This window comes from Lolium rigidum, chromosome 6, assembly GCF_022539505.1.
Source record: "Lolium rigidum isolate FL_2022 chromosome 6, APGP_CSIRO_Lrig_0.1, whole genome shotgun sequence".
Classification (NCBI taxonomy): Eukaryota; Viridiplantae; Streptophyta; class Magnoliopsida; order Poales; family Poaceae; genus Lolium; species Lolium rigidum.
In genome coordinates, this window is record NC_061513.1 from 223412187 (window position 1) to 223431062 (window position 18876).

The 18876-nt window shown below is 45.6% G+C and overlaps 2 protein-coding genes across 2 annotated transcripts; one reads left to right on the forward strand and one right to left on the reverse strand.

The window, feature by feature from the left end:
• Positions 1-7397: 7397 nt before the first annotated feature.
• On the forward strand, positions 7398-10574 carry LOC124666666 (cyclic dof factor 2-like). The gene is made up of 2 exons (XM_047204002.1): positions 7398-7758; positions 8786-10574. The coding sequence occupies exons 1-2, from the start codon at positions 7579-7581 to the stop codon at positions 10211-10213; spliced, it is 1608 nt and encodes a 535-aa protein (XP_047059958.1). The 5' UTR covers positions 7398-7578; the 3' UTR covers positions 10214-10574.
• Positions 10575-10757: 183 nt separating this feature from the next.
• Positions 10758-15157, reverse strand: LOC124661414 (mediator of RNA polymerase II transcription subunit 27-like). The gene is made up of 7 exons (XM_047199270.1): positions 14850-15157; positions 13134-13295; positions 11957-12410; positions 11654-11713; positions 11484-11552; positions 11258-11301; positions 10758-11175 (listed from the first exon to the last, which is right to left on the reverse strand). Exons 1-7 carry the CDS (start codon positions 15155-15157, stop codon positions 11034-11036), a joined length of 1239 nt encoding a protein of 412 aa, XP_047055226.1. The 3' UTR covers positions 10758-11033.
• Positions 15158-18876: the final 3719 nt, after the last annotated feature.

The following is an 18876-nucleotide window of genomic DNA, read 5'->3' on the forward strand; positions in this document are numbered from 1 at the left end:
CTCCTCGTCGACGGGCTCCTCCGCGGCGGCCGCCCCCTCCTCCGCGGCCTCGTACCAGCCGTCCGCGGTCTCGTGCCAGCCCTCCGCGGCCGCCGCCTCCGCGTCACCGGCCTTCTTTGCCGCCGCCTCGTCGTCGGCGACCCACCGCGAGTCCGCGCGCTCCTCCTCCTCCGTCCGCGGGAACCTGGCCCGGGCGGCGAGGGAGAGCTTGGCCCATGTGGCCTGCAGGGTGCGAGGCATGGCGCCGGAGAAGGTGGAGGGGAGAGGATGGAGAGGATGGTGTTGCGGTCTGTGTTAGACCGCCGCCGTCTTTTATAGCCGGCGGCCTGGCGGGAAACTTGGGCGCTCGCGCGCGCCAATGGCGTTTTCGCGCGCGCGGGAACCTTGGTGCGCGCGGGAACTTTCCCGCGGGTTCCACCGCCCACCATAGCTGTCCCATTGAGGCCTGCCATGGCGCAGCGCCGCGCAAGGAAGACGAACCACGTGGCGTCTCTTTGGGTCGCCGCGTTGGGCGCCGCGTGCGACCCAAACGGACACGCGGACGCGGGGCTCCGTCCGCGCGTCCGCGTGGCCACCCAAACGGCTCAAAACGGACGGCGCAGCCCGTCCGTTTGGGTCGCCCGGTTGGAGATGCCCTTAGAGCATTCCTAGCCATGTCACGCGTCAGACATAGCGTTTGGAAGACCCTGGTGCGGGTTATTGCGGGACATCTCTGTCCAATAATGTGCTTTAGACGATGATTTAAAATAAAATCAATTTGACTAAAATTTATGGAAAACACACTATTCCATTCAAATTTTGTTAAATTTTGCAATTTTAAATAAAATCATCTAAACTAAAAATAAATTACTAATCGAGGAGTGGGTTGGGCGTGCCTGAACCACTCCACATCGACGGGATCCTCGTCCTCCTTGAAGGCCGCGTTGCCACTCGCGTCTACTCCTGAGCCGCCGCGACTGCTGCTCCTGCCTCCTCCTCCGTCGTGGTGGCGGCTACCACTTGCGCCGGCTGCGCTTGTTCCTTCGCTGGCCGTGCACGGAGCAGGTGGGTCTCGCCGTCTCGGGCTCTCCGGAGCAGCCAACGGATCAAGGTGGGGCCACACGTCTTCTAAGCCATGAATACGTGCATCGGGCCCCGCCGCCAGCAAAACGTAGGCTCGTCACGTCGATGCAAACGTACGAGCGCACCGGCCGCGGTATCGTTTTCAGCCGTTCAACCGCGCCGGACGCGACAGGTAGACGAATCGGGGTGGGCCGGCCTTCTGATCCTCAAACGCCCCGGAAAAGTAGGGAGCAGACAGATTAAGGACAGCACGGTGGGCGCATTTTTCTTATAATAACACGGTACAAACATAGAGCGGTCACGTAGAAGCAACAAATATATACTTCCTCCGACTCATGACACTAATATAAATGCATCTAGATATATGTTATAAATATATTTATTTTAACATCAAATAATATGGATCGAAGGGAATAACATAAATGCACACTTTACCTCTACGGACAGCTTAGAAAGAATGAACCGGCGGATCGAGTCTTCCGAACGACGATGCTAACATAGACCCGCTTCGACGGGGACGTTGAGCGACCGTTTGCGTCCGTTTAGCCGAAAAATGTGTCGGGTCTCTGCTTCAGCGGGGCGACGCAAAGTGATCGGGCCGTTCGCGGCGACGTAAACCTGGCCCAAATATGCGCTTCGGATGCGTCTCTGCGGACGCTACGCAAAGTGTCCGCTCGCGTCTGGCAGACGTTTCGTCGGGCCCGCATGCCAGCGACCCTGGCTCAATGCGTCTTCTCAGGCGCGCCAGCGCCTGGCGCCGTTGCGTCGCTTCGGCAGTGTGCGCCACATTAATGGCGATGCTTCTCCTGCCAAGCGACACCCGCTCACCTTCGCCGACGCAGTAATGGCGATGTCACGTGTCCCATGGCCGTCGGCTGCCTCCGTCCAATAAAGAGGGCACGCGTTCTTCTTCCTCATCCACTCCTCAACACAAACCCTAGCCGCCACAAGCTCCACCTTAGCGCCGCCTAGCTCTTCTTGCGACGCAGTCAGGCCCGCGAGGAAGTCTATGGCGGGTCATGGTGGCCGGCGAGGCGGTCGAGGCCACGGGCTTGGGCGCCCCCGGGGCCGGGGCCACCGAGGTGGAGCAGCTATGGCCCCACGGTCGCTGTTGCATGCGCCGTCCTTATCTTCACAGGAGGAGCGCTGCTTCGAGTCCCCACCCCGCATCGACGATGACCCACTCGGCATCAAGCGGCTCCCGGACAAGTTCGGCGAGTTCGTCGATGGCATCGAGCTGGCCCAGTTGTAGCTACGGGAGGCCAGCTGCAACTTCTGTCGGTGGCCTGTCGAGGTCTTGTTCGACGGATAGGGCAAGATGTACCTGCACACGGGGTGGGACAAGTTCGCCCGCGACCTCGCGCTCGAGCCCGGCTGCCAGCACACCTTCCTCTACGAGGGGTACGGCGAGATGATCGTCAAGGTGTTCGACGATATAGCCTACCGCATGCACTACCACACCGGCGAGTCCGGCTCGGACACCGACAGTTAAAACTGTTAAAGTGTTCTTTCTTTGCAGCGAATATGGCCACGAGCCAATTGAAGCGACTAGTGGCTGTTTCTGGACGTTCTTCCTTGAAAGGACCAACAGGACTATAATTACCAGCTGGATTTTCCAGTTTGGGTGATTGAGTGTGTCCGAGAGTGTTCTTTCTTGGCAGCGAACATACGGAACCAACACTAGTTAGGTTTCCTCACTTTCCAATGTTTTAATTTGTGTCAACCATGGTTCAAACTATGTATTAGTTTGTGTAAACCATGTTCCCAATTATGTATTAATTTGTGTAAAACCATGTTCCCAATATGTAACGTTTGAAACTATGTTTATAAATGGAGAAGTGAAAAAAAAACAAGTAGAAAAATGCGTTGGCCCGCTGAAGCCACCCAGGCGCAAACGGACGCGTGGACAAAAACGGACATTTTCGCGCCACGAGCCGACGCAAACGGACCTATCTAGATTTCATTTATAGTGCATTTTGCATTTTTATACTCTCTTCATCTAAAAATAAATGTCTCACTACATCTGAATCTAAATGAAGTTGAGACACCTATTTTTAGATGGAGGAAATATAAATTTTTAAACTAAAAAAATACAAAATACACTATAAGTAAAATCCCGGTGGAATCCCAGCTTGACACCTTAGTACATGGCGTCAATTCCGTGGATTTCGACAATGTAGTCGGCGAGTCGCGTACTCATTCGACTATTTTCCCCAGTGACATCCTGTCACATATTCCTTGGTTGGAGCACACACGACTTGTCTATTTGGACATTTCGGAAGCTGATAACAGCACATGTCTAGGAACCGTTCAAGCCGTTGTCGGAGGAAATGAGAAGCACCAAGCAATAGATAGAAAAGGAAAAGGTACGAACCCGCGTGGGAGAAAGCGGCACCGGGTCCCATACAAAAGCGCGCCGATTCCATGGAAATGAAATGGCATTTGTTTTTGCAGGAGATGTGGTCTGGATTGTGTTGGGACGAAGATCCAGTGCGCCATGTCACCGGCATGTCACGTGTCTAGTGAGCACCCCTGCGCTAATGGATTTTGATGCGCGAAATCAGTTGGTGTTTAACTATGTGGCCGAGATCGGAGCTTCGACCAAAGCCACCTTTCTCACATATTCTACTACTACAAGTACCTTCCTTTTAAAATAAGTGCTCCCCAAATTATACAGAAACAAATGTATCGAGATATATTTAAATCATAGATATATATATCTCTACAAAAAAAATTGCGACATATATTTATTTTTAAATGGAAGGATACCTCCGTTAGGGTTTACAAGGACCCCTCAAAATTTAAGCCTAACTTAAAAAAAAAAATTTAACATAGTAAGTATAAATTGTGTCTCCGTCCAAAGAACTGCCTCTCCATCCACAGATGCATGGTGTCCTATTTTTTGAAAGCTCCAACTTTTTTCGATGTATTTAAGAAATAATACATGAGCCAAAATCCATAAAACTATACCGTCAAGAACTATTCCAATACAAAATAAAATGGCACGATAATTTTACATCACATAACTAACATTTCACAAACTTAAAAAATGGTTAAAAGTAAATCTCAAACAAGCATGTGCACCATGTAATTGTGCACAACTTCCACAAGGCATATCTGGTTGGTTTGGTATATCTGGGTACAACGATTCAAAGTTAAGGATATATACCTACATATATTGTGGCGGTTCACCACATTGGGCACAATTTTGAGGAGAACCGAGAACAAAAAACATGCGGGGAATCAAATTGCCCCCTTGAAGCTAGGAAACCAACAGGCGCACCGCATTGCTGCATTAGGCCAAACCCGCCTAGGTTCAGCCTCTTTTGAAAGCAGAATTTCGGATGCGGATGAATAAGATGGAAATAACATTGTTCGTTGAATCATAAGTCATCAAGGTCAAAAGTCGAGTACATGACCCACATGATTCCCCGGCTCGAACGAGGCAAAACAAAGATATCAAGATATAAAGCGATGCAAAAATGCAAAAATGAGCAGAAACAAAGTTTGTCCTTCTCCCATTTTGCATGTACACGATTTTATGACCATCAATAATTACTCCCTCCATCCCACGAAAGTTATTTTATATTTGTCAAAAAATTTCCAGACTTTTGTGGTATGGAGGGAGCATTTTATGTTAGACTTTTCATAGTGCGGTTGAACAAAACGCAAAACACCATTTGTACGTAGATGAACAAATCGTTGTGGGCTTGAGCCTTGCGACCCATATCTTTGTTTTACTCCTTCCGATCCAATCCATGATAAGTGTTTGTGTACTTAGTTTACATTTAAACTACTAAACACACGAGAAGGGAGTAGCTAAAACTGAGTCAGGATCTCATGTAGCTTCTTTGCTTGCCATAATCGGATCAATTTTCGCAAGAAAAAGAGCTCAAGTTACAAGTAGGCAATCCACAACCGGTCCAGTGGATCCGACCGAATTCCCGGACGTAGCAGTCCACGGTTCTATCTATCCGCATGGTGGCAGCGTGAGTGCGCGTGGGCGGAGGGAGGAAGAAAAACAACCAACGGCGACAGCAAAGCAGTATGCTTCACCGGAGAAGAGAAGAAAAGGTGGACGTGGAAAAGGCGAATACAAAAAGTGTGGCTGCCAGCCGCCCCTTTTGCCTCCGCTTTCCGCCAGATTCGCGCTGACGTCGGCCGGCTTGCCCTCCCAGCCACGAGTTCTCGTGGCTGACGAGCCCCCTCGCCGCTGACCTGGCCGCCAGCTGTCCATCCGCCGGCAGCCTACGCGTCAACGTCTCGCGCTATCTGCGTCCTCGAGGAACTGAAGAATTGTATGTGAGCCCCTAGCGTAGCGCTAGGCTGGTTCCAGTTTTCATGCTGGCTAGCGATAGTTGTACCTGCGCTACTTGCCCAAATGTTGCAGTTTACGACCGTACGTACACCAACGTGCATTGCAACGTGAACGTTTTCGCTTTTTGGCTCTGCTTCCTAGCTAGACCTGCCCATACTACATCGTCGGCTCAAATCAAGCCCTCAAACTCTAAAATCGTGTGCACTGCACTAGTATTTTTTTTTCTGCATCCAAAATATGGTAGTTCGGTGTTGTGGCGTGTGGTGGTTTGCCGGAATATGCTAGAACGCCATTAGTTTACAGATAATCCTGTTTATGATGGAGGTTCATAACGTGAGCCCAATGATTTATTCTCACGCATTGCAAATATTGTGCAAGAGCATGATTCATACAAGAAGGAGAAATGCGTTCGTCCAAGGAACTTGAGCACAATGCTTTGTAGAATATAACAAAGACAATGCGCATTATAACCACCTGAGTCTATTAATGAGGTCGTATTTATCAGGGAAAGCACACGCATACCCAATTTTGACATAATGGTGAATGTTTTGATTCATACCTTTGGAACAGAGTACTTGTGTTCACCGAATAAAGAAGACACATCATGTTTTATGTCAATCAGTGTTTCCAAAGGAGATACATCCTTTGCAAGGTAAGCTGCTGATGCTCCATTGGTGAACTTTGGAGTCAACGTACGATCACAACTACACAATGGCCTACTCGCTTGTAGATGGCATATATCCCACATGGTAAATATTTATGAAGAAAATATCACATCCTTAATGTAACAAAATATGACACTTAACGAAATGCCAAGAAGCAGTTATGAAGGATGTAGAGAGAACATTTGGGGTGTCACAATCTTGGTTTCCAAATTTTTTCATGGACATGCTCGATATTGGTATCAAAATACATTATGTGAGAGCATGATAACTTGTGTGATCATGCATACCATGCAAGTTTCAAATGAACGAGGTCAAAAGAAAACCGTTGAGTATGTGTATGTGGGAAAAAGTATGAGTCCCTGGCGGACCAAGTGTGTGAGCATTTTTTTTATCAAAAGGCCAACAACTGCTGGCACGTGAACATCTTCAAGTTCATCTAGCGGAGCATCCATGGAAATTCCAAGGGCAATAGTTTATTTATGTTTGTTCTTGTTATATTTGGACTATATGTTATGTTTGAATTTGAATCTCAAAAAGCATTTAGTTGAAAAATTGTTGAATTGTATGTTGTACAAACAGAAGTGTTTGAATTATTATGATGCAAAGTTTGAGTCAACATACAGTGCACATGTCTAATAGAAGATAAATTTAAAACCGAGAGATACGAGACATCGATTACTGATAGCCAAAAAATTTCCTCCCTACTACATATAGGACGTGAGATTATTTGTAGTCTTTCATTAGATCTTTTAAGAATTAGACGCGACTCCTAACAATTCATTTTTTTTACTATTGATTTCTAACTATGTAATTCTTGGTAACGACTAGAACATTTAGATTATGTTTGGATTTCATGATTCCAAAATACATGAATCTAACAGGCTTGGTTGTGCAAAAGAGAGAATTATTTATATAGTTAAACTATATAAATAATTGTTTGGATGAAACACAAGAAAAATGTACAGGAAACATGTCATGCTACGAGATTGAATGAATCTATAAACGCGGTTGGAGTGAATCTTCAAATTCCTATAGAATTAAGGCGTAATAATCCAAACCAAAATAATTTAAGCAGTAACAATCCTTTGATGCAAGGACAATCGATAGAAAAAATTCTAAGGATTGAAATGCTACAAACATTCTATAAATATCCTACAATCCAAGAGGCCTTATATAAGTGTACACTCTAAAACGTCCAATGAATTACCGGTGTACTATTTGAAACTTTATTTCTTTCATTCATAGTGGTGCATGTGCAATTATTATAGTTTTAGAGGACGCGCCCGCTAATAACCCCCTCTAGAAAAAGCCCCCTTCTAAAATTCCCCTACTTTTTTGCCCATTCAGTTTCACAGTACTTCAATCTCATATTCCCCATGTAGAGTAGGAGCTATATCCATTAGCCCCCCTCTCTCTCTCGCTCCTCCAGCTCGGTGTTGCTCTCTCGCCGTTTCGCCCAGCTTCGAGTGTCAATACTAGGCCCTAGCGGCAGCTTGCGATCTTGCTTGGTTCGCGGGGAGGGATCGATCGAGGATGTCGGATCACATGGATTCCGGTATAAAGCTCTTCGGCCGGGTGATCCCGTTGCTTCCTGAGGCTGCGCAGCCTGGGTCGCCGGAAGCGGGGGTGCCGGCCGGCTTTGAACACCCGCCGTCGCCGCCTCCGGAGTCGGAGACACCGGCGCTGACGGAGGCTGAGCCACAGGATCATAAGGTTAGCTGATGAGAGGATTTGTTTGATCGGCAACTTAATATGTACATGTTCCTCGATTTTCCCTGTAAGATTAAACAAACGCACCTTCATCTCATCATATATAGAGTCTAGCGTAAAGAAAAAAAATAGGAAATGTTTAGCTAGAATTTAGCAGTTGAATTGAGAAATTGCGGATGAGTTTGAGGTTCAGGTAAATCGCCTGGGATGTGCATGCTGATCACGAGGCTGGCGATATGAATTAAATTGGGTTTGGATCTAAGAGTGGATAGGTCCAAAAGTCCGTACAGCGTTAGATGTCGGTTTCTCCAGTTTGGGTTCTATCTCTGAGTCCAAAAAAGCGCTGCTACAAAAGTTCTCCTGGTTGTGGGGCTTGCAGGGCAATAATTGTAGTACTATGCCGTGGATGCTGATTAAGAATTGTTCTTTTCATTTTATAAGATAAAATGAAGTTGAGCATGAAATTCTTTAAGATACAACTCTATTGATTTCAGGTTCTGTGAGATTTTTTGTTTAATTTGTGCATGAACAGAGCATGATTCGGCGTCGCATGTGTTGCCTATATATAGATATAGATGACTGGGCGAGGAGACAACATAGTTCGTAGGGTGTTGTTGTCTAGCTGCTTCCTCATAAGTATCACCTCTGTTCCTAATTATAATTAGGTACAGAGGTAGTAGTTATCAGTTACCAGTGCAAAGTTAGCAATCCATGCAAAATCTAGCTTCCTTTGAGCATGTGGTGGTCCCTCCAGCGCTTTTTCATCTTCATTTGTCCAAGAGTGGTCGGCTAGCAAGGGGCTTCTCTGTTGAATAAGAGGTTCAAAATACCTTGGTTTTGTTAAAATGGGGCAGGGCAAATTTGTATGGCAGATCATACATATGCTCTCTCTTTGTATAATATTATTGTAGACCTGTTGGTACATCTGAACAAACATAATGTTCTCTCTTCTGTTAGATGTAATATGGTAACTCAGTTTTATTTGTGTTGAAGTATTTGTTTGACAGTATCTCATGTTGCAACATTATAGGATCATCACAAAGAAACAGAAGACAAAGGTGATACTGAAATGAGGGTTGATGTGCCAGAAGAGAAAGAACTAAGAGAGAAAACTGACATTGATATGGAGGTTGATGCACCACAAGCGAAAGAAAATTCAGAAACAGCCGGTTCATCGGCCTTTGACCACAAGAAAGATGACTCTGCCCAGATAAGCAATTCTGACGAGAAAGCAGCATCAGAACCGAAGGATGAGAATGAGAAGACATCAAATGACGAATCAGGCCAGGATAAGGTGCTCAAGAAGCCAGATAAGATTATACCCTGCCCTAGGTGCAACAGCATGGATACAAAGTTTTGTTATTACAACAACTACAACATCAATCAACCTAGGCACTTCTGTAAGAATTGCCAAAGGTACTGGACTGCAGGGGGGACTATGAGGAATGTACCTGTCGGTGCTGGGAGGCGCAAAAGCAAGAATTCACCGTTGCACTACCGCCAGCTGTTGATGGGCCCTGATTGTTTAATGGGGTCTAGACTGGACATCTCCAACACACTGAATCCAGAAGCCCTCGCGTCTCTGCCTTCTATCCAGGCGCAGTCAACCAGTCGAAATGAAACAGTTCTCAAATTTGGGCCTGAGGTGCCACTTTGTGAATCAATGGCATCTGCGCTGAACATTGAAGAGCAGCATATCGCCAATGCTGGACCTGTACCAAGAGGTGAAACTAGGGAAGATAACTCCTGTGTGTCTTCTACCACAACAAATAACGGGTTACCTGCCACCGCGGTCCACGTTGATAAGAACGGAGCACCTGTTTACTGTAATGGAGTTGGCCCGGTGCCTCAGTATTACCTTGGAGCTCCTCCTTTCATGTACCCTTGGGGCATGGGATGGAACAACCTTCCTGTAATGATGCCAGGTGGAAGTATGCCCGAGTCTGCTTCTCCATCAGAAAGCTGCAGTACAAGTCCAGCTCCATGGATGAACTCTCCCATGATGCCTGGCTCAAGATTTCCTGCACCAGCATTTCCGTATCCTCTTGGTCCGCCTGCCCTCTGGGGTTGCTTACCAAGCTGGCCAGCCACGGCATGGAACACACCTTGGATGGGAACCAACGGGTGCATATCGCCGTCTGGGTCAAGCAACAGCAGCTGTTCAGGTGGGTCTCCTACCTTGGGGAAGCATTCCAGGGACTCCAATCCACTGAAGGACGACAAGGAGGAGAAATCACTGTGGGTTCCCAAGACGCTCCGCATCGATGACCCCGATGAGGCGGCGAAGAGTTCCATATGGGCAACTCTCGGCATCAAACCTGGCGACCCTGGCGTCTTCAAGCCTTTCCAGTTCAAGGGTGAGAGCAAGGGCCAGCCAGCAGACGCACGTCCTGCTCGTGTTCTACAGGCAAACCCCGCAGCGTTTTCTCGGTCGCAGTCATTCATGGAGAGTTCTTAAACTCATGCCTGTTGCTTATGTTATACTAGCTTTTTTGGCAACATGGCTTGTACTGTAGTAAATTGTACATATAATATAGCTTCGCGGTACATGAAAAGATCAAAGGAGAGCTTTTTGAATAGCCACTAACCTGCAGTGGAGCTTGCAAAGAGCTTTCATGAGAACTTCCTTCGGGGTGTGTATTGTAAATACTTGACAGGTTATGTAAAACTGTACTTAGGTGTAGTCAGGTGTACGCTCACCTGGTTTGCCCCTCCTAGTATACAGGTGCAAGTTGTAAACAGTTAACATTGATATTGACGACAACTATTCATCGTATCAAATAAATGTTTGAGATGCCCAGCATCGTTACCCCTTTCCAGATAATTGTTCTTTGTTTCACGATTTTGGAGCTCCCCAATTTGATATATTATCTATGAATGAATCCTTATTTGGTTTTAGTTCAAATTTGAACTAAAATCACACCACTTATATGGATCCGAGGGAATAAACGAATCAAAAGTACGTATGCCTAAATAGTACCATAGCTTACTTTAATCAGTACTTTAAATAATCGAAGTACATAAGAATTATCCATATTCTACAAGATTCAGGTCCGCAATGTATGCTCATGAGATGCACATGTTTTACAGGAGTGAGGTGAAAATGCAACCAAAGTAACTCATTAATGACCAAGCCTTTTTGTTCTTATAGGAACTAACTGCAATACTACACACAGTTCAATATTGTACGGTCTTACACATCGGGCTGCATTACACGTAGAGTAAGATGATGGCGTTAGAAACATCGTAGCTAAAAGAGTCCAGATTGTGTAGAAGCGTCAGGCATCATAGGAAGAACATCCAATGTGATAGGCCTCATGATGATCTGAACCCACGTTTGATGTCTGGTGGTAGGGACGGTGTACTGGGGGTAGAAGCAAAGCCAAAGACTTGTCCATGAGCAGAAGGCGTCGGCATTTACTGCATGTCAAATAATGCAATGTTACTTATCTGTACAGCAGAAATGCTGATGATAATATGATGCAACCCGAGTTATATATACCTGCAGAGTTTTGTAAATAGAGTCTGGTAATCAGCAATCCAACGCTGCAAAAGGTTGACATGTTGTTAGTACTCAACACAAAGCAAGGTACCATTGTTGCAAAAACTTGCAACTGCAGTATAAAAAAAGTGAAACAATGAATTAACAGTGTTAAGCAAGTTTTGGCAATGACTGGATGACTGTCCTTAAATTTTTATCGCAACGACCAATATTTGTTAAAACTCACCAATAACAGAGGAAGTGCTTTACTGGGCTCAGTACTGACGAAGTACTGCAATGCCTTGTCAGCATGCTCCTACATAATCAAAACAGAGTAGTCAGTACACCCATGTTTCACTTCCAATGCCTCTTATGGGAAGAAATAATCAAATCAAAGAACTTAAAAGAAGCATGTACCGTCACATGCTTAAAAACGTGATGCACAGACACGCCTCTTGCATGCAGGTAGCTTCCTCCCTGACAGAAGAGACACATCATCTGTCAGAAATAATACCTTGCCCAGTCATTTTATCAACAAGAACACTGAACTTTGTCCATCAAGTGTATCATGTGAACATGCTAACAACCAAAAAGCGATCTTGCTACACAAGCAACTGCATGTTATCATCAATAAACACACACTGCCAGGGCAACGCTTGGCTGCTTATGCAAAGTTTATAATTGATGTGAATGGAGTCAGCTTATGGAAGAAAAAGTTACCTCAGCGGGAGAGAAGAATGCAACAGCATCAGGGTCAGTAGATCCTGCAGGATGCAATGACACTAAAGCTCTGAATATTGAAGGGACCAGCAACTCAATTACTGCAACCTGATCTATGGGAGTGGTGATAGAACCAGGTCTTGATTTGCCCATATTATGCAGGTTCAACTCTTTAGATGGATCCACAAAGTCATCATCCATCAGAGATGCTAATGATGAAGCTCTTTTTGACCAATCCAAACGTCGATATGTGAATACTTTCATGTTGGGTACTTCATTTTCGAGATTCTTAAGTATCTCAGACAAAGCTTTTTCTTCTAACTCTCCATTGCCCGGAGACAACCGTGGCCTCTTAGCAATACCAGATTCATCATCAGGGAGATGGCTAAGAACTTCATCTTCCAGGTGAGGAAAGAATCTTCTTTTCTGGTCAGTGAAGGCCTTAAGAGCTAACCTGAAAACAACATTGAATCAGCATGAACCCATAAGCAACAGTTTCCAGCCAAGTTTTTAGGTAATCAACAAGGGAGAGATCCAAGAAATTACCACTCTATTTTAGGGAGTAACACAACATAAAAGCAACGAAAGTACACTACGTTAATTATACGGTTGGCAATGTTCACTAACACTCTAGGACTAGTTGGGCTTGAAATCAGTGCCTAGCACATAATCAACTGAATAAGCAGGCCTGTGCAGGGCTAGTCATCAATATAGGTGGGACAAATCGGCTAGGTGGCCCAGCACTCAGGTGGGCTAGTCCGCCTTTTAGAACACTGGTAGTTGGTGAAAATGTTGTACATAACTCTCTTAGATAAGGTCTACGGCATCACTTCTGGTGGTGGTTGGTGACGAACCAGAGTCACAGTGGAAAGGGCATACATCAGCCGTTGGGAGAACAAGTGTAAATGGTCTATTCAACACCATCAAGAGGCATAAGTTTGGGTGACGGTATGTGCCGCCAAGCTAGGACGTCATTACTTCATTCTTATTTCTGTAGGAATTGTGTTCCCACTTGGTGGCCTTTCTTAAGGCTTGTAGTACATACACTCTTTCTAATCTCAATGCATCAAGACACAAAGCTTTTCACAATTTCACGCAAAAAGAATTTTTCGCAGATCAAATAAAAAATAAAGAGTAAAGCCAAACACAATAGAAGTAAATAGGTAATGATAATCACCTAGTTCTGTCAACAGCTGATGCACCAGCTTGGCCTGCCAACTGACGCTTCCAAGCATATGCCACAACAGCGCCATCTGGGCACACAAGTGGCATATGCAAGCCCCACGAATTGCCTCGAGCTTTAAGGGCCCCATTTAGAACTCCAGACTCTTCCAATTGCCTTGCTAACAGAAAAATAAATAAATAAATAAAATGAATTACTCAGTACGGAAGAAGTGATAAAAGGAATAAATGATACTTCTTAGGCTGCAGCTGAACCTGAAAAAGACTAGCCCCAACCACTGATGAAAAAAATGTGTAAATTCAAATGAGAAGTAAAAGAAAAAAATGTCGAAGAAATTTGGTAAGGATGTACATAACCAATCAGTAGAGTTATGTCAACGATGACTCTGATTCAACCAAAAAGTGGGGGCACGATAAACACAAAATGTTACAGTTATCTAAGAAGTGGAAATCCTAATGCATGGAACTTATAATTCAGTTCAATAGGAGAATAATGGGAATACATTATATTCTGCTCAAATTGTTCAAGTTTGTTCCAGATACCTTTATAGCTTTCAATCTCTTAAAAGTCAGATCACATCACTTATTAGCCTTATCAAGTAAATTCAAGGTTCTCTCAAAAGTTAACTCTTACATGTAACATTACTTAGTAAGTTTAGAGCCCCATCAAGATTGACAACTCACAAGTGTTTTTATCTACAGGTGGATAAGTAGATATGCTGTCACAAACATTCATGTGCTGTACAGACAGTGTTATGAAGCAGACTATCCAATTGTGCAAAATTTCATCACCAATAAAAAAATGTGTTTCTCTGAAAAAGTGATTTTGTAGAGTGATAATCTAGCCTAACAATGTGGCCCCGGGTCACACTACAACAACAGCTTCTAAATGCCAATTCTAACAACAGCAGTTCAACAAAGCTTATAATATTTTACCACAGCCAGGTACTAAATACGAATTGGATAAAATGACCACAATCGAATAGATCAAGCGATGTCTTCACAAAAGACCAGAAACACCTAGAACATGCAATGCCATAGATTAAAGTTGAACGGTTAAGAGAAACATAGGCATTAGTAAGGACATGTACTTAGATTATGCAGAAATCAGAGGTCGGCCTCATTTCTAAACTTCTCAATACATTTGGGTCAATTTTATGAAATTTTATTATGGGTCGGCGTCTTCAAATAATATAATTTACACAAACTATTTATTTTGCCGAGGACAATATGTCGATCATGACAGAATCTACCTGAAATAAACACTGTCTAACCAAATTACCTCCAAAGCGCAAGCATTGGCCCACAAAAAGAGCAGAGCATAGTATGAAAAAAAGTCAGCATTCTGGAAGAAACCTACAACTATATGCATATCTAGGGGAATAACCAAACCCTATAACTTGCGAGTTTCTTCAAAATCAGCTACGCAACACAAACCAGCTTAGCCCGAATCACAGATATCAATTTCCCCTACCATAACAAAGACATGAACAGATTTCCGCCACCTCAGCGATTTCCTGATTTAGATTTATTAGGGCAGAGGCATACCGGCAGAAGATGGGAGAGTGGCTGTTCTCCCCACCCTTCAGAAATCATCCTAGCAGAGTTCATTTCCTAAACTACTAAACGGCCATGTTAACCAGCCAAGGGAGCTCACAAGGAGCTTTCCGGATCAAGACGGAGGAGCGTGGGCGTGGGCGGAGAGGAGTACCTGCCAAGGGCGCGGAGGTCGTCGAAGTGGCGGTGCATGGAGACCTCCTCCTCGATTACGACGCGCTCGTTCCTTTCGATGTGCTGCTGGGCGCTGTGCGGCGGCGCGCTGGCGGCGGTGAAGAGCGCCTCGAGGAGGCGGTCCGCGCCGAGCCGGATGTCGGCGATGATCCTCCCCGCGCGCCCGAGCCGCTCCATCGCCTGCGCCACCTGCTTCGGCGGCGCGTCCCCGCTCACCGTCTCGTGCGCGCGTGCCGCCGCCGGCGGCGGCGCAGCCACCGCCATCGTCGCCTGGGACTGCTGCATCATACTCGCGGAGATGGGGGAGAGTCGTCGTTGTGGACGAGACGAGTGACTAGAGCAAGCCCATTATGTCGAGTTCACATGGGCCGAGTTTCTAAATTCTTCCGAGCGGTCGCCGCGCCAAACCGATGTCTCCAGCGGACATACTACACGAACAGCTTTTTAACCCATGAGTCCAGCTGTTAAAAAATGGTAGGCTAGCTGATAATATGTGTTATTTTTTGAAAAAGTTGTAATTTTTAAACCGTGAGGTGAAATTATAATCCGTTTTCACTTCTAGAATCCACACAGCAAGAGCTTCGAAACTAGACCGCATTTTAATATGTTTCATGAAATTTTTTAACAAGCAACTTTGATGCGCGACAGAGCAGCTTTGTTGTCAACAAAAGAATTTTGGTGTGCGGCAAAGCAACTTTAGTGTGCAATGAAAACACTTATTCACAACGATGGTAAGCTTCACAACAGCTGCAGCATCAACTCCCAGTGCAGCAGAAAAATGATACTAGCAACTCTAGGTCGTTGGCCGCACCCATGATCTAATTCACAAGGTTTGATCCTGGTCGGTCGCAACAAAAATGTTGCCGATCAAGCCATCCTAGCCCTAGCCACTAACGAGCACAGTTGTCCTCACATTTGGTGGCTCTGGCATAGCTAGTGTTGCTTTCCAAAATACCCCACATCAGGCGAGTCAGTCGTTTCCCTGCTCATGCGGCGAGTCTTCCTAGCAACTTTATTGCAATAGTCGCTTTTCGTCGTTGCTAAGTTGCCTATAATGCTTTTCGGTAGTGTAGGCAACTTTGCAACAACGAGTAGGCAAGTTCGTTGAAACAGTAGACAACTTCACTACAAATGATATGCAACTTTGCTATCATGGTAGGAAACTTCGTTGGGACGTAGGCAACTTCGCTGCAACGGTATGCAACTTGCTGCAAAGATAGTGGTGAAGGATAGTTTTCCTTGCACTCCAAAAGTTGCTTTGCCGTACACCAAAGTTGTTTTGCTGCATAACAAAGTTGTTATGTCGCGCATTAAAGTTGCTTGTTAAAAAAATCTTTCGAAACATATGAAAATGTGATCTAGTTTCGAAGCTCTCGTCATGAGGATTCTAGAAGTGAAAACGGATTGTAATTTCGCCACACGGTTTAACAGTTACAGTTTTTTGAAAAATAACACGAGATATCAGCTAGCCTACTATTTCTCTGACAGCTGCACACAACTTTTCCGTTTGTGTGAGAGATAGACAGAAATTTTCTAATTAATAGGGTGTGCTAGATCGCTCCTAACATGCACTTTCCATTTTAGGATGGCCGTTCAAATTGACCAACAAGCACGCGACCGCCCCCTAGATACATCTTTTTTTTTTGACCCTCGCTACGGTGGGTTTGCGCCAGCCTGAACAATTTTATAAATAACCGCAAGAGTACAAGGAAGCATTACAAGTTTTTAGAGGAGACAGGGAGAAAGAAGGGAGAGGGGGTCATAGCCATTACACCAATTATTTATAGCAGAAGAGGAAGAGGGGGTAGTACATCATTGTTGCGGTCAGAAACCCACCGGCGAGCAACGACGGGCAACACAGTAGAGCCGGGAGGCTCCCAGAGCTGCGGCTGGCCCTGGTCCCTCGAGCGACGGCCCGCAAAGACTCGGCAGGCACGTCCGATGCTGGTGCAGGGCGTGCCACCCGACCTATACCCGGTCGGAAGGTGATGGATTTGCTTCGCTTAGTTTCCCGCATGGCATACACGTAAACATTAAATACGAGGCTCAATCGGCTCTCAGGTTGTCTCGTGAATCGGCTCAAGGAGCCGATCCACCCATGGTTCGTATGAGGTCTACGATCACATGGTGGTCCTGCTTGATCAGAATAAAGCTAAAGCGACCTACGACGATTTAGGATTTTCACCACATAATCGGAACATCCTACGCGTGATTGAGCCTGGCAGCCACGCACGGTGATGATAAACCAACCCTAGACAAGGCCTAAAAACCAACATGGAGTTGATCCCCGGAACATCTTATCTAGGGCTAGCAAACTACACCCTACGTGCTACCGGATCCTTCAATCCGTTTGCAAGGCCTAACTATGTAGATATTAAACTAATCCTTGAAGAACAAGGAGCAATCATAACGGATCGGATCCGCTAAACAATGATCAAGCGGGTGCCGCCCTTACACCTAAGATAGGTGTAAGGGCGGCTAGACGTCTAAGGGTTGCATGGACGAAAGCATGTAACACGGTGAAACAATGCTAACCCTAACACATCTATGATAACTACGCCGCTCGCCATCAACAAGGCTTCAAAGCACGAGCAACGCATGAACAACGAATAAACGTTATCGCCTAGATCGCAAGATGCGATCTAGGCAGCATGATGCTTACCCGAAGAAACCCTCGAAACAAAGGGGTTGGCGATGCGCCTAGATTGGTTTGTGATGAACGTGATTGTTGTTTTTCTCAATAACCCTAGATACATATTTATAGTCCGTAGACTTTCTAACGTGGGAATAATCCCAACCGTGCACGAGCCAAGTGAAAGGACACAGATGTCGCCTAGAGGGGGGGTGAATAGGCGATTTAAAACTTTTACGAGATGGGCTTAACAAATGCGGAATAAAACTAGCGTTTACTTTGTCAAGCCCAAAGCCTATATACTATTGTTCACCTATGTGCACCAACAACTTATTCTAAGCAATGGTTCACCTATGTGCACCAACAACTTATGCTAAGCAATACAAGCAAGTATGTGATAGCAAGATATATATAACTTCAAGCACGATGGCTATCACAAGGTAAAGTGCATAAGTAAAGAGTTCGGGTATAGAGATAACCGAGGCACGCGGGAGATGATGATTTATCCCGGAGTTCACACTCTTGCGAGTGCTAATCTTCGGTGGAGAGGTGCGGTTGCTTAGTGCTCCTAAACGCCACAAGAGGCTCACCTTGAGGTGTGGTTGCTCGATGCACACCAACACCACAAAGGCCTCACCCCAAGATGCGGTACTCACACCACACACCGAACGCCACGAAGGCGCCTGACATAGGCATCCCAAATGGGCCTGCCAAAGATAGTACCCGGGGTTTAATGAAGGCCCACTACCCGAAGAATAAGAAGGTTCGAGAGCCCAAGATATATTAAGGAAAGTAGAATTGTAATAGGAAGTGTTGTTTGTAATCCGGCGGGATGAGTTAGAAACCGTCCCGGACTCTGTAACTTGTACAAAACGAAACCCTCGGCTCCACCTCTTATATAAAGGGGGAGTCGAGGGACGAGGAGATCATCGAATCATTGTCTGCATACCCTAGTTTTCATAATCGTCGAGCACTTTTCGGCTGAAACCTTCGAGATCTACTTGCCCTCTACTTCTAACTAAACCCTAGCCTACAATCCATAGGCATTGACAAGTTAATCCCTTGTCAATTGTCGATCCCTCAGATCTAAGGAGAGGTATGGGCACTAAATATGTCGGGCCCACACCACGTGTCAGAGTTCAACTTCCACAAGCAGCCTGGGATAGAGCGGCAAAAGCCCTAGATGGTTCGGAACCAATGACGACAACAGCTACAGCTCAAGAACTGCAAGCTTATCAATATAGGCTCGCACGAACTGCCCGAGAAATAGAAAAACGAGACAGCTGAGTTGAACGGGAGAAAGGAGGCAGCCTTACGCATCCAGCGAGAGAAGGGCGGATCTAAGTGGACAATCTAGAGTTTCGGGTGATAGCCA

Bases quoted from the DNA above. Each gene is read 5' to 3' on its own strand.
- LOC124661414 (XM_047199270.1), bottom strand. From the start codon at position 15,157: ATGATGCAGCAGTCCCAGGCGACGATGGCGGTGGCTGCGCCGCCGCCG. The intron at 13,296-14,849 runs GTACTCCTCTCC...TCTGTTAGCAAG, and splicing joins GACCTCCGCGCCCTTGGCAG to GCAATTGGAAGAGTCTGGAG. The intron at 12,411-13,133 runs GTGATTATCATT...TGTTGTTTTCAG, and splicing joins TCAGCTGTTGACAGAACTAG to GTTAGCTCTTAAGGCCTTCA.
- LOC124666666 (XM_047204002.1), top strand. From the start codon at position 7,579: ATGTCGGATCACATGGATTCCGGTATAAAGCTCTTCGGCCGGGTGATC. The intron at 7,759-8,785 runs GTTAGCTGATGA...GCAACATTATAG, and splicing joins CTGAGCCACAGGATCATAAG to GATCATCACAAAGAAACAGA.